Genomic DNA, 13,459 nt, shown 5'->3' with positions numbered 1-13,459 from the left:
CAGGGAAAGCCAACATGAATAGACCTCTCTACTGTGCTTCAACCCCAATCATGCAGGGTTCCAGCTCATATGGAAGCCTAAGCATAGAGAAGTCTACACATCTAGACTCTCCCTTGACAGATTACTATGCCGAATACAGGGGGTTTAGGAACAGGCCCTGGGAAGTCACATAAAAGCAGCTGGAGGAAGAGGACAGGACAGAGGGTGAAAAAAAGAGCTGTGAGTGGAGCGAGGCCCTTTGAATTCATTTTATTCCCTGGAAAACTCAACAAACCTGATCTACCTGCAACTTAGTATGGAGAGTGCAGCTGAATGGGACACAGTTGTGGGCAATCTGAAGAAGTACCATCCATTTTAAGCAAGTCTAGAGAGACTAGGATGATGTCTGCTATCTCCAGGAACTCTTCTCATTGTGAGACCTTTCGTAGGTGAGCTTAGAGTTTCTTTGGACCCCATAACTGTATATTTTTGTAGTATTTTGTTTAAGTTGTCTTGTTGTTGCTTCAGTTTTTTGTACACCGCTTAGATATATTTTAATATGTTTTTAATATATTTAATTAAGGAATTAAATAATCAAATCATAAAATTAGGAACAGGGCCAGCAATGCACTCCTGCTTTCACTTAATCACATCCTTGTGATCAACTTTCATAACTTGAAAGTGTGAAGAGGCTTCTGTCTTAGCTACCTATCTTTTCTACATACCATATTGGCCCGAATATAAGCCGCACCTTTAAAATTCAAGGGAAAAAAAAGACAAAACCTGAATATAAACCACTCCCTTAAAATTCTGCAGGCACTCACACCTTTTCTGTTTCAGCAGCGATATTGTAAAAGCCAGTTTTTGTAAGGTTTAAGCCGCACTTTAACTTTTCATGGTCAGAATTTGGAAATAAAGGTGAGGCTTATATTCAGGCCAATATGGTATTTTAAGAGTAAGATTTCTGATTCACTTAAATAAACCCCATTAACAGTTAAGAAACACTCACTTTATGGAATTTTTAGAACAGAGTCCCATTATAATTTTTAACATTTACATACATGACAATGCTAATTATGTTCTCATTTTTCAGATGCATGGTGAATGAAGCTGTATTCAAATAACCAGGTGATATACAGTTGAGGCTTTGAAGCTGGTTGCTACCACAGAAAGCAAGTTTTGGTGGAAAGGAAGAAGATGGAAAATGTTTGGAACAGATTGAGCCAAAATTCAAAAAGTGTTTGATTCCAGATGTAAATAAACTGGTTTATGAAGCTGATTCCAAAATTCACTGACATCACTAAATCCACTTGGTAACAGTGGTTTTAACCAAGTAGTTGGGGTCCAGCCACACTTTTGCTTGACCTAGTATTATGTACCAATTAATTCCTCCAGGGCCAAGAGGTTCTGTGGCTGTGCCTAGCAAAAATCCAATCTGAATCCAAAGAGCTGTTGCTTAACCAAGCTTCAGTTCAGCGGGTAAGATTGGAACAACCAGAAAAGCTCTCAAGACCTGGAGGATTTAATCAGTATAATATAAGATCGAAATATGGGTCAAGTGAAATTGGATGAGCCCTTACAGCGGTTCTCAACCTGTGGGTCCCCAGATGTTGTTGGACTACAACTCCCATCATCCCTGAGCTCTGGCCTTGCTAGCTAGGGGTGATGGGAGTTGTAGTTCAACAACATCTAGGGACCCACAGGTTGAGAAAGGCTGCATACAGATGACCGGCATGACATTCAGTTATCTACAATTAACTTTTAAGCAGTTAAAATATTGCTGTATATTTGGATTCACCTTATTATATGAAGAGTGCAGACCAGAAAATATATAAGAATATTTTATGGGAACACCTGACAAAACATTCTAGCTGCTCACTATGCATACCTCAGATTTGTCTTGCAAACTATCATTTCTAATTTGCAACCAGTGTTATGGTTCTAATTTGTAACCAGTGTTATGTGGTTTAAAAAACCCCACTGAAGGTAAGATAATGCAGTGGTTGAAACAAATAGATCAGATAGAACTTTTTGAGCCTTGATTATGAATGTTGCTTTTGGGGGGGGGGGAGAGACCAAAACAAAATATCACATTTATTTTTAAAAGTTAGCTGTGGTTTTCTTAATATCAAGAGTGGTAGACACAAAATGATGTCAGTGTGCATGACTAATGGACAAAACTAAGCGTTATTTTTAACTACATTACATTATACTCTATTAATACAATAATTCACATGTATTTTTAAATCTACCTGAACTTGACCCACTTTCAGCTTTCATTTAATAATTGGTATGCCACATATCATTTGATTATATCAGTTTATACATCCCTTAGCTACTGGTCATGAAGAAAAACCACCACCAAATTTTTCCAAAATGTTTATGAAAGATACACTTTATGCTATTTAATGGGGTTTCTGATAAAACTTTATAATAGTGAAGCACTAATTGAAAGTTCTCCTTTTTATTTTTATGAGTTCTCCAATCCTTTGGTCAAGATAAACCAGCTATTAGGTTTTCTCCATCATATCCTAACACCTATCTCCGGACACATCTTGTCCAAGGAAGATAAAAGTGGCCGAATATCAGGGATATATCCTAGTAGTGATGAGAGAAATTTCCCAATTTCTATGCTGCTGCCAAAATGGGGGAGGGCAATGACAGGGAATAGTATAGGGCCAGAGGAGGGAGGGGAATGGCATTACACCAAATCCTATACTCGCCCCAAATACTGCTACAATGCCAACATAGCATTACAGCAATTTCACAGGTAGTTTGAGTAGGAATTTACTCCCTGAACTCAGAGGTGAGCAAAGAAGCCTCAGCTGTCCCTCAACTCTGCCGCAATAGTATATCAGAATCAGACAAACCGTGCACACAATCAAACCACATCAGTGCTAGCACACAAACCCATGGTAATGATTTCTTTACTTAGATGAGAAAGGGACATTCTCATCTCTTGTCTCTCTCTGCATCCCCCTCTGCATTCCCTGAAAATACACTCAATTAGGAGATGCAATTGCAGAGGGGAATCCCCATGTAACTGGAAAAGGCGGAGCATAGTTGCTTTTGATTCTTCAGGAGCAGTAGTTGCTTTTCCTGCATTTTCCTGTTCTTTTAGCATTATAAGAATGTTTTTGAATTGCTGTTGAATTCAGCTTGTTCTGTCTGGCTTGTTCCTGAGCAACCAAGATATCCTGTGACTCCCAGGTAACTCAACACATACTTTTTCAGGCAGACTTTGAAATGTGGATCTTAACAGCCACACATTTTCGCTGCCATGTTGTGCGTATCCCATTATAGATTCAGAAACTCTCTACGTTTGGCTAGAACCTATTGGTTCAATCTGTTTACAAGCAGCTTTAATCAAGCTTCCTTCTATTAATATAGGTCTTTTCCTTCTGCCTCTACTGTGATTATTAGAGATTAAGATTAGCTGGCCATCCCTCAAGTCTTTACAATGGCCTGGATAGCACGACATGCTGAGAAAACCTTTGGTTTAGCAAGTCTGTGAGAGCTTGGCAAGCTCTCAGAATGGAGCTCAAAGCTGCATTGCTCCCCCCCCCCCCATGGTCTTTTTTACAGCTACATTGTTGTTGTTGTTGCTGTTGTTGTTGTTTTGGGGAGGAACCTTGGCTGAGGTTAGATCTTAGCCATAACTAATTTGTCAATCAACAAATCTGTATGTTCATCTCCTTGCTTCAGCAAAAGGGGAAAGCTGATCTGATCATTCAGGAACATTTAAAGGGAAGAGACTGACCTTTCACCCTGTCCCCTTTGTGCAAATGAATCTCCCCTTCTCCTTGAGGTTGATATGGCTTCACGACAATAAATAGTCTTCCAGGTACAGCACTATAAAGTTTGCGTTTTGGACCCTGATAATCCAAGGCAGATATAGTATCCTTGTTGGCACTGGGGTTATAACTGGCACTGGAAAGAGAGCAAAATGAACAGCGTTAGTTTCCCTTTTTTATTTTTTTATTTATTACATTTATTTCCCGACTATTCCCTAAGGCGTTCAAGGTGGTGTATATGGTTCTACTACTCCCCATTTCATCAGGAAAAGCTTATCAGATTGCTCAACCTCCATTAGCACCGGCTGCCTGGTAGTCTAGACAATCCTTTCTAACCTTCAAATACATTCCTATGTGGAAAAGGTCAGTTAATAATAATAATTGTTTTCACTGTGGACACAAAAAAGGCAATAACTGGCTCCAGGTTTCCAATCCACTGGTTAAACAAAATGAGACAGAGCTAGAGAGAGGTGTAGCTGGGTCTAGCACTTAATGGTTAAGCCTGTGTCAGAAATACAGTAGGAGGCAACTTTATAGAAGAAAGCCAAAGCTGAATATCCAGACTAACAATAACATTCATTCATCTCGAAATTTTATTTGTGCCAGCTACATTATTGGCCATAATGACTTTTTAAATTCAACTCTATGCTGTGGGGGGGGGGAGGCTTTAAATGCATACATTAATCCTAAATATATTTTAACTGGGAAGTTCAACTGTTTTCACTGATTTAGGGAAATTGTAAGGGCAAGTTACATATCACAAGCAATGGTGTATAACGAAGCCCTGCCATTTCTTGTTAAAAATTAAAAGCACTTTGGGAAGTTACACTAAGATGATCAAATCTTGACTTAATAAGCAGAGATATAAAGAAGTTTATATAGAAGTTTCATGCAACAGTTATCCATTTGCATGAGCAGCGAAACAAACCAGGAAGCCACAGTTAACCACATATTTGTATTATGTCCAAATCAATAAACTTCCAAACAAACCATACATTGAAAACACACCCACACCTACACACAAAGGGGTGACTGTAGTTTAGCCCTCACAGAGCTACAGTTCAGGTAGGTAGCTGTGTTGATCTGATGCAGTTGAAATAAATAAATAAAAATTGTCCAATAGCACCTTAGAGACCAGCTAAGTTTGTTCTGGGTATAAGCTTTTGTGTGCATGTACACTTCTTCAGATACACTGAAACAAAAGTCACCAGACCCTTATATATAGTGGGAGGAAGGGGTGGGGTTTTTCTCAGGAGGGTGAAGGGTGACCTACAATTGTCAGCACTACAATTTCCAAACTACTTTTCTCGGTATTCTTTGTGGGAGGTGCTTTAAATGTACAGTGGTACCTGGGTACTCGAATGGCTTGGCTCCCAAACAAATCAGCTCCTGAACAGCGCAAACCCGGAAGTAAGTGTTCTAGTTTGCAAACGTTTTTTGGAAGCCAAACATCCAACGCGGCTTCCACTTGAGTGCAGGAAGCTCCTGCAGCCAATTGGAAGCCACACCTTGGTTTTTGAATGTTTCGGGAGTCGAACGGACTCCTGGAATGGATTAAGTTCAAGAACCAAGGTACCACTGTATGGAGCACATGAGTTTCTCATTTCAGATATAACAGGAAGCTATAGTTAACTGCTTCCAGGTTTCTTTTTTGTGCTCACATGAAGGAAGGTCCAAAGTGACTGTGTAAGTACAGTACAGTCATACCTCTGGATAAACGTGCTTCAAGTTAAGTATTTTCGGGTTGTGCTCCACGGTGCCCCGGAAGTAATGGAGGGCGTTACTTCTGGGTTTTGCCGCGCGCGCATGTGCAGATGGTCCAAATGATGTCACGCGCATGCGCGGAAGCGACAAAACGCGGTCCACGCATGTGCAGAAGCACGGGTGCGGGTTGCGTTCACTTCAGGATGCAAACGGGGCTCCGGAATAGATCCTGTTCGCATCCCGAGGTACCACTGTACATGAAACTTGTTCATATCTCAACTTAATGTGGCCTTTGAATGGAGAAGGAACAGGCTGGGGGTGCTTAACACTTTCCCCACTGGCTGTTTTTTTGCTCATTCTCTGTCAATCTCTGTTAACTTCCATGCAATTCCAGATATGTGCCTACAGATGTGGAACAATTTTGAGTGAAAAAAGACAACCTGGGAAAGGCCTAAACACCCTTATCCACTCAATCTCCACCACATCTACACTCAAAACTGCAGCCTCCTGCTTTTCGTTCTAAAATGTTGGAGCTTCATTATATACATTTGTATGCAACCATCAATTTGCCCCCATTGAAACAGGTTACACAAAAAGATTGGGAATATGAGAGTGAGTCTTTAGGAAGCAAGGGGTCTCAGAATCTGAATTTGAAAGTGCTTCAGGCATCATAACTTTCAAACCATAACATTAGGCAAGTATACACACTGCACACTTTTAAACACTACTGAATTTAACATTTCTATCAAATTTTACTTATCGTAATTGCCAGTGCAATATTTTATCAGGTAATCTAACTTCCTAAATTATGCTTTGTTTTTTTTTAAAATAATAATTAAAAATGTGGGTTCCAGTACACACTTTCCTAGTGCCTGGCTTCAATTACATACTGAGAAGCAGCAGGTGTCAGTATTTGGAATATTCTAATTACATTGTCTAACAACTGGCATTTATGTGTAGTCATTATATAATGCATCTAGAGACTGAACAAATTTAGAGCAACGTTTGGGCCCATCATCCTAATAAATTATCACTGTTTCTTTGCTGTAATTATACTTGACACAGGATGCAGTGTTTAAAGTGTTCACATGAATTGAATATGCAACTCACAGAGAATTCCCATTGAAAGATGTAAGGTGCCTAAACACAACATTCAGCCAATGAATATTTTGCATAAGTAAATTTGTGCTTAAGTAAAGGAGTGTTCCTGGAAGATGTCTGACTGTATATGCGAACTTTCACAGATTACGATAAAAACCGACAACCAAAGATGCAAAGAGTATTGAAAGGTGAGGTACAAATGCAGAGTGAAACAATCTTGGAATTCCTGTGGGCCAGAGTGAAATGGCAAATGTACTTGCTATAGAACGACTGGACTGAAATAACTGATTAGAGCAGAGCACAGTGATGATACATTTAGGATTAATTGAACAGTAAATTCAAAATGGGATCCTGGATATTATCCCTGCAGTTAAGTGAGGGGATGGGGGAAGCATACTGTTGAGAGAAATAGCCACATGATATAGCTCCTGCTCGAGCAGCTGTCAACTTAACATTCGCTCTTGGCAAATTTACAAGGATGTAGTTCTGAAGCCTGATCCCAATGGCACGTGTTCTCTTCAAATGGCTTCATATACGATAGAGACTGGAACATAATGAAAAATTATCCTCTTTTCATTGCAGAACATATGCACTATCTGTGTTTACGACTTCGCATTTAGGTAGAAATAATTATCTTGACTGTCAATTCTATGCAAACATACACGCAGTTGTGACATACCAGAAAAATGCTTCACAGTGATATGCTACTGCAACACCTGGTATGCCACATCCTAAGAAGATATTCATTAGCTCCATGGCACAAGCATGTAAGGGGAAGTGGGGATAGGTTTACTGTGGCCTGAGGATCCAGACGACCTCTGATTATGGGCTACAAACCCATAATCATGAAGCAAACATTGAGGCAAACCTAGTTCTATTTCTCTATATGGATCCAGATTTTGAAGTATCTTTGCCTCCAAGAGCAAAGATGGCAGTGAACAAAGTGGAAGCCTCAGAGTCACTGTAAGATAATCTGTTTGGCTGTCATAATGTTCTACTGCCAGGGTCTTCATGGAGGAGAGAAAAGAGCCAGCTGCAGACAATGATCCAGCAGATGACCAGGAAGAGGAAGAACTGGCAGTGACAATATAAAGTTCCTCAGTTTCCTTTGAATTCTTCCTGGGTAAACAGTGCCCTATTAAGGCAGGAGCCTTCACTGTGCTCTTTTCAGTGACTGCTAAAAACATATTTGTTTAGACAAGTCTACCAAGATATGTAAAACAATGACATGTGCTTTAATCTGTTTTTCGCTTATTGTAGATTTTAATTATTTTGAGATGTTTTAAATGACTGGTTTTTTTGTTTTCTGATTAATTTATTGTTCCATTCTTTTTGTAAACCACTTTGAGTGGTATGTCAATTTTATGAAATTAAATTCTTAATTAAATGAATAAATATAAGTGCCTGTGTTGAACCCCTAACCATCCTCTTGATTGCCTTGTCCGCAAAATGAGGTATTTTCTTCTTAATGTTTAGCTATCTAACTTGCTTAGCTATCTAGAGCTGTCTCACTTAGCTCAAGCATTCCCTTACTCAGCTCCTACACCAGCTTGAGCTCCAGCTGGTCTTTCATCTGCAGGTCCTACGGTTCCTTGGTAGTATTTTCTGGACTCAGGCAGAAGAGCAAACAAACTGTAGAAACTCACCACCAGCAGAGGGAACTATCATAATGGCAACAGCTGGGGAAATTTCAAGGCCCTAGAACAAAAGGGGGGAACTGGATCCAGCCAATGGACCAGATCCTAATGTTTCCACCCCCAGGGGCATACGAAGGGGTGTGCGGTCCGCCCCGGGTACCACCCTGGGGGGTGACAAAATGGCCTGCTGCCTCCCCCCCCCAGCTGTAGGGTGGCCGATAGCACTCGGGTGCCATTGGTATGGGCGCCGCTCGAGCGCCAACCGTATGGGTGTTGTTCATGCGCCGTCTGTATGGGTGCTGTGCGTGCACCGCTGGGCAGTTCGCCCCGCCCCTCAGCGCCCCGCACTGGGTGCTGGAGAGGCTTCCTCTGCCATTGCCCACTCCTTTCACCGCACCAGGCTCTCTGACAGATATGTGAGGCTGCCCATTTGTCAATCAGTTTAAGTCACCATAACATTATGTGAATAATTTCCCTTTGCAGTGTGGCTGGCTTGAGCTGCTCCTTTGCTCCTGCACATTAGGCGTAATCAGCATCAGAGAGAGCTTACTAGAAACAAGGCATTTCTGGCCTCTCCTTAAACTGGATTCAATCTGAGAGGTGGAGAAAACTACAAATCCCTTGGTCCCTGGCAGGAAAGAACACTTCGGAGAATCCAGTATAGTTGGGGCTCAAAAGCCTCTATTATCTCAAGAGAGCCCTCCCTCTGCCTTTTCAAGTCTTGAGTTTTCTTTTCTTTATTCAGCAGCGGGCCAGCAGGCTTTTTTAAAATACCCTGAAAATACTCAACATTTTTTCTACCATTTCCCAGAAAACGAAAATAAGGTGAGTTGAGGGAAGAATCCACAGGATACCGAGTAATGTTTAAGGAGCTACATGCAGCACAATTGGTACGTGCCCAGGCTTAGGGAAATGGTACCAAAGCAGCAAATCTCATTTTTAAGAGCTACCCTAGTGGCCAGAAAGGTAATCTTACACAACTGGAAATCGGCTGCTGCATCTAACAAAATGTATCAACGCATTGGATGACTACACACAGGACCAGGCTGCAAAAGAATAAACAGTTCTTAGTAAGAAAAAGAAAACACAAAGAAGCTGTGCATCTCTTGTCACATGGGATGCTGCCCAAATAATCTTTCTTATAAAATAAAAAGACTAAAGAACAGAAGTTTGAGAGCATCTGGCAAAATGTCCATGAGAAAGGAGTTGTTAGCAAACATCTGACACCACCTTGTTCCATCTTCCCCACCACGCTGCAGTGTCTCTGCTAACAACCACGGTAAAATTTATTTCCTCTTTTTCTCCTTTCTTTTTTTTTCTTTTCCAACTTAATTTGTGGTAGGGAGAAAGAAGGGACCAAGGACAAGGAAGAGCAGGGGGTGAGGAAGAGCAGGATACAACCAACTGTGTTCATGCTCTCTATCTCTCTCTCTCTATATATATTCACAAAGTCAACATTTAAAAAATGGAATATTGAAAAGTCACCTAATGTGCCGGTGTTGCTGCCGCTTTGCATCTTCTCCTCCTAACCTATTTAATGATGGTGAGCGGCTTCGAGAAGATGGCGTGTAGCTCCCAACAGTTTTCACAGTTCCATTAGGATTATTCTGCATCTGTTGGAGTAGGTTAGGCGAAAGGCTACGGTGTGAAGAAGCTAAGGAAGAGGCTGACCAATCAGGAATGTTGATGTTCAGGTTGTTATCACTATTCGACCGAAGCAAGACACGAGGTGCTGTCAAGGTGCTCTGGGGTCTCCGTCTTCTATTTGAGTAGGTAGGAGCCTCTCTAAATGGCACTGTATTAAGAAGGAAGAAAGAATGCAAAATGATACTTCTGATTTTAGGCACATGCATCAGACCACCCACCCGCTTCCCCCAAATCAGTACTATATACTTTCAATTCTTATTACATAAAAAAAGAGACCTCTGCTGATTGTCTAATCAAGATGAGCACTACCATTATATTTAAACTGCAATTAAAATTAAAGATAATTTTCATAGGAAATCACCTCTTAAAAGCTAGAATTAATAAGCTCTATATTACTGAAAGTTCCATATTTTATTTCACTGTAAGAGTACAAGATTGGAGAATGGTCTTCAGCATTGGCTGCTGGTAGTCTCTGATTTATGAACGGTAAACAACTATTAGCTTTCACCAACAAATGTGGACAGTCTCCTTTAAAAAGAAAGAAAAGAAACGGAATGGCTCTTAGTATGGTATGGGCAAAAATGGGTTTTTTATACTAGAATTAGAACTTCTTTTCCTTCCTTCCTTTCTACTCTGTAGCACAATTTTATAGATTTGCATTACCCTAAACATGTGAAAACTACAGAAAACTGACTTTTCCCAGGGCAATAGCTCCAAAAGGCAATCATATACAAATTAACTCCCATTATTCCCCAAATCATGCAAAATCTCTCTAGGCAAGCACCAGCAAACAACTGAAAGGATAATCTGGTAAGTACTGAGCATAAACCTTACAGTGCAGATTCGGATTTCTAGAATAGGCAGTAAAAGGCTTAACACGGTTTCTGTTACTTCACTCTTGTTCCTTTACACAACACAGCTTAATAACTGGTTCATGAGCGAGGGGTGCTTTTTGACAGTTACCCACCCTTTTAACAATCCCACTCCTGAGGCATTTCCAAATAGTATAACTGGCCCTGGAGGTCACCACACCCCCTTTTAACTGGTTTGGGAGACTGTTAGCAACACAGCTTCTACTTCTCCTGGCTCAAACTCAACCCTCCAGTTGACTCCTGTCTGTGAACTCTCCCAAGACACTCAACACGGTCTTACTTCTAAACTATGAGGCTCCTTCCTCTAGCTATAGATATTCTCCTCAGAGTGGATGTTAAACTCAAATTTGAACCAACTGTCTCAGACAAACACTATCCTAATGCCCATCTCCCATCTCGAATCAAGCCCTAGCCAAACACTCCCTCAGAAACGGCTCCTTTTATTCTCCTTCCCAAAGTGCTGCTCTGCCCCCTCTGGCTAGCTGTCTTGGTAGCCAATCAGAGAGAGGCTCCAGCCCTCTGGTAGAATTCTGAGGGACTGCATCACCAGACTCTGGTCTGGCTCCGCTGTCTGTCTCACACCCTACCCCCAGCCCTCAAGGCACCAGTTTAAGCCGGGCTTTGGGAAGGAGGTGGAGGCTCTGGCAAGGTCCTAGAGCCCTCCTATCTCCTCCCCCAAGCTTGCTTTGGACAAGCGCCACTCGCACTGCCTAAATCTACCTCTACCTCTCGCATAACACTAAACCATAGTATAAAAGGTAAAGGGACCCCTGACCATTAGGTCCAGTCGTGGCTGACTCTGGGGTTGCAGTGCTCATCTTGCTTTACTGGCCGAGGGAGCCAGCGTACAGCTTCTGGGTAATGTGGCCAGCATGACTAAGCCGCTTCTGACGAACCAGAGCAGCGCACGGAAGCGCCATTTACTTTCCCACCGGAACGGTACCTATTTATCTACTTGCACTTTGATGTGCTTTCAAACTGCTAGGTTGGCAGGATCAGGGACTGAGCAACGGGAGCTCACCCCATCGTGGGGATTCAAACTGCCGACCTTGTGATTGGCAAGTCCTAGGCTCTGTGGTTTAACCCACAGCGCCACCTGCATCCCAAAAACCATAGTATAGCAGTGCACTAAAACCAAGGCTGCCAACTAGCAGAGCAATGTGACTTTCTGATGTTGGGTCTCTGAACAAATGTCAAAGTACCAAGGGACTGTGCAGTCAGGTACAATAAAGAGCATGGGAGGTTAACAGGGAACATGAGCTCACCCACGAAACCAGCAGTTTGCAGGCAATCAGTGGGCCGAGCTTAGGCAAACCACCTTCAGTTCCCAACCAACAATCTCCGGGTAATAACAATGGTTTAGTTTACAGGAAGCATTATTGAGATTATCTTTGTGTGAGCACTTAGCAAAAGTGTGAAATAAATTTGAAATGGGGCAAAGCCAAGTAGCCAGTTCACGCATAGGAGCCTCATGATGGGACGGGGGGGGGGGAGAGCTTCAAGAAAACATTCATTTCACTTACCCAGCATGCCACATTATGTTTCCCTTCTTGATGTGACTTTAAGACATAGTATAGGCATGAGTACATGCTGGGAATACCCCCCCCCCGGTCATTGTGATGACTGATCAGATCTTCATGCCACAGTGACCATGGACACTGAAGCTATGGTATTTATGCTTTTGAACTACTATGTTATTGAGATGAAGCATTCCAGACTGTACAGATGCCTCCTGAAGTGGGTGAAGCTGGAAACCTCAGCAGAACTTTTCATCTGCTTGTTTTTCAGCAAGACTAGGCAAAATTAATTTGCATAAGACTGTTGAGACTATCAGCCTGACTTTTCATCCCCAGAATGGCAGATTATCAAACTTGCTGGTTGATGCCAATATGCCCTATGCCCCAAAAGCTTTCCCATCAGGCAAGGGTTCTCACCTCTTTTGTAAGTACAAAATTGGATTTTATGCTGCTCTTGGAATTAAGAGTTTGTTACCCAAGATGCTGCTTAAAGGTTATGTAAATCTGTGGCCCTCTTTAACACAAGCCACAGTGTTTATGCATTTCCGTCTGTTTATCCACAACACTTAGTGGAGGTTTTTAAAAGTTGTTTCAATTACTGTCACTAAATTATCAGAATATGGCCTGTAAAATTCATACAGTGCACTAAGTTTTAAAAATCAAAACATTCCCCACCAAATCACAGATTATCTCTATGCAAGGTTGTTTACTGAGAACTGAAAGGTTTTACAGAACTGTAGCTGAAGCTGCTCAATCAGAGGTTTTGGATGCTGCAACTGAAGCAGAATCCTAAATTTGGCAAGTGAGGCAGAGTTATACAGCAATTCTGTACTTGGTGCTAAACTCTGCTAATCCCTACTGCTGCTATCAGTAAGGGTACAAGGCTACACAGGCACAGTGTGGAATGGAATGGGGTGGGTGGGGATCTGAAGCAAGCAGCTAGAATGATAGCTGTTGCACTAGGACTGAGTTTTGGACCAAAGACTGCTGTGTGGGAGAGTCATTCTCTTACTCCAAGGGTCATCACCAGTATGACCACGAGTAACTCCTATAGCACCTGTGAAAGGTCTTAGTAAATACCCCTTAAAAAATCCTTAATCTTCCTGTACAGTTGCTGTTTGCACTGGCTCCCTCCACTTATATACTATAACTGGATGCCAGGATTTGACGTTTGCCCTCCCATTGGTTCCAAACAAAAGGAAGGTGTG

The 13,459-nt window shown here is 41.7% G+C and overlaps 1 protein-coding gene across 8 annotated transcripts in view; it reads right to left on the bottom strand.

The window, feature by feature from the left end:
- Window positions 1-13,459, bottom strand: part of SHANK2 (SH3 and multiple ankyrin repeat domains 2) — a 343,276-nt gene that overhangs the window by 189,627 nt on the left and 140,190 nt on the right. For all 8 annotated transcript variants that reach the window (XM_053388521.1, XM_053388455.1, XM_053388493.1 and 5 more), the window contains 2 exons: window positions 9,701-10,010; window positions 3,740-3,909 (listed from right to left, as the gene is read on the bottom strand). In XM_053388521.1, the coding sequence (XP_053244496.1) occupies window positions 3,740-3,909; window positions 9,701-10,010 (480 nt within the window). The remainder of the gene's footprint in view (window positions 1-3,739; window positions 3,910-9,700; window positions 10,011-13,459) is intronic.

Source organism: Podarcis raffonei, chromosome 1, assembly GCF_027172205.1.
Source record: "Podarcis raffonei isolate rPodRaf1 chromosome 1, rPodRaf1.pri, whole genome shotgun sequence".
NCBI lineage: Eukaryota > Metazoa > Chordata > Lepidosauria > Squamata > Lacertidae > Podarcis > Podarcis raffonei.
This window is presented reverse-complemented; position numbering and strand designations above follow the sequence as displayed.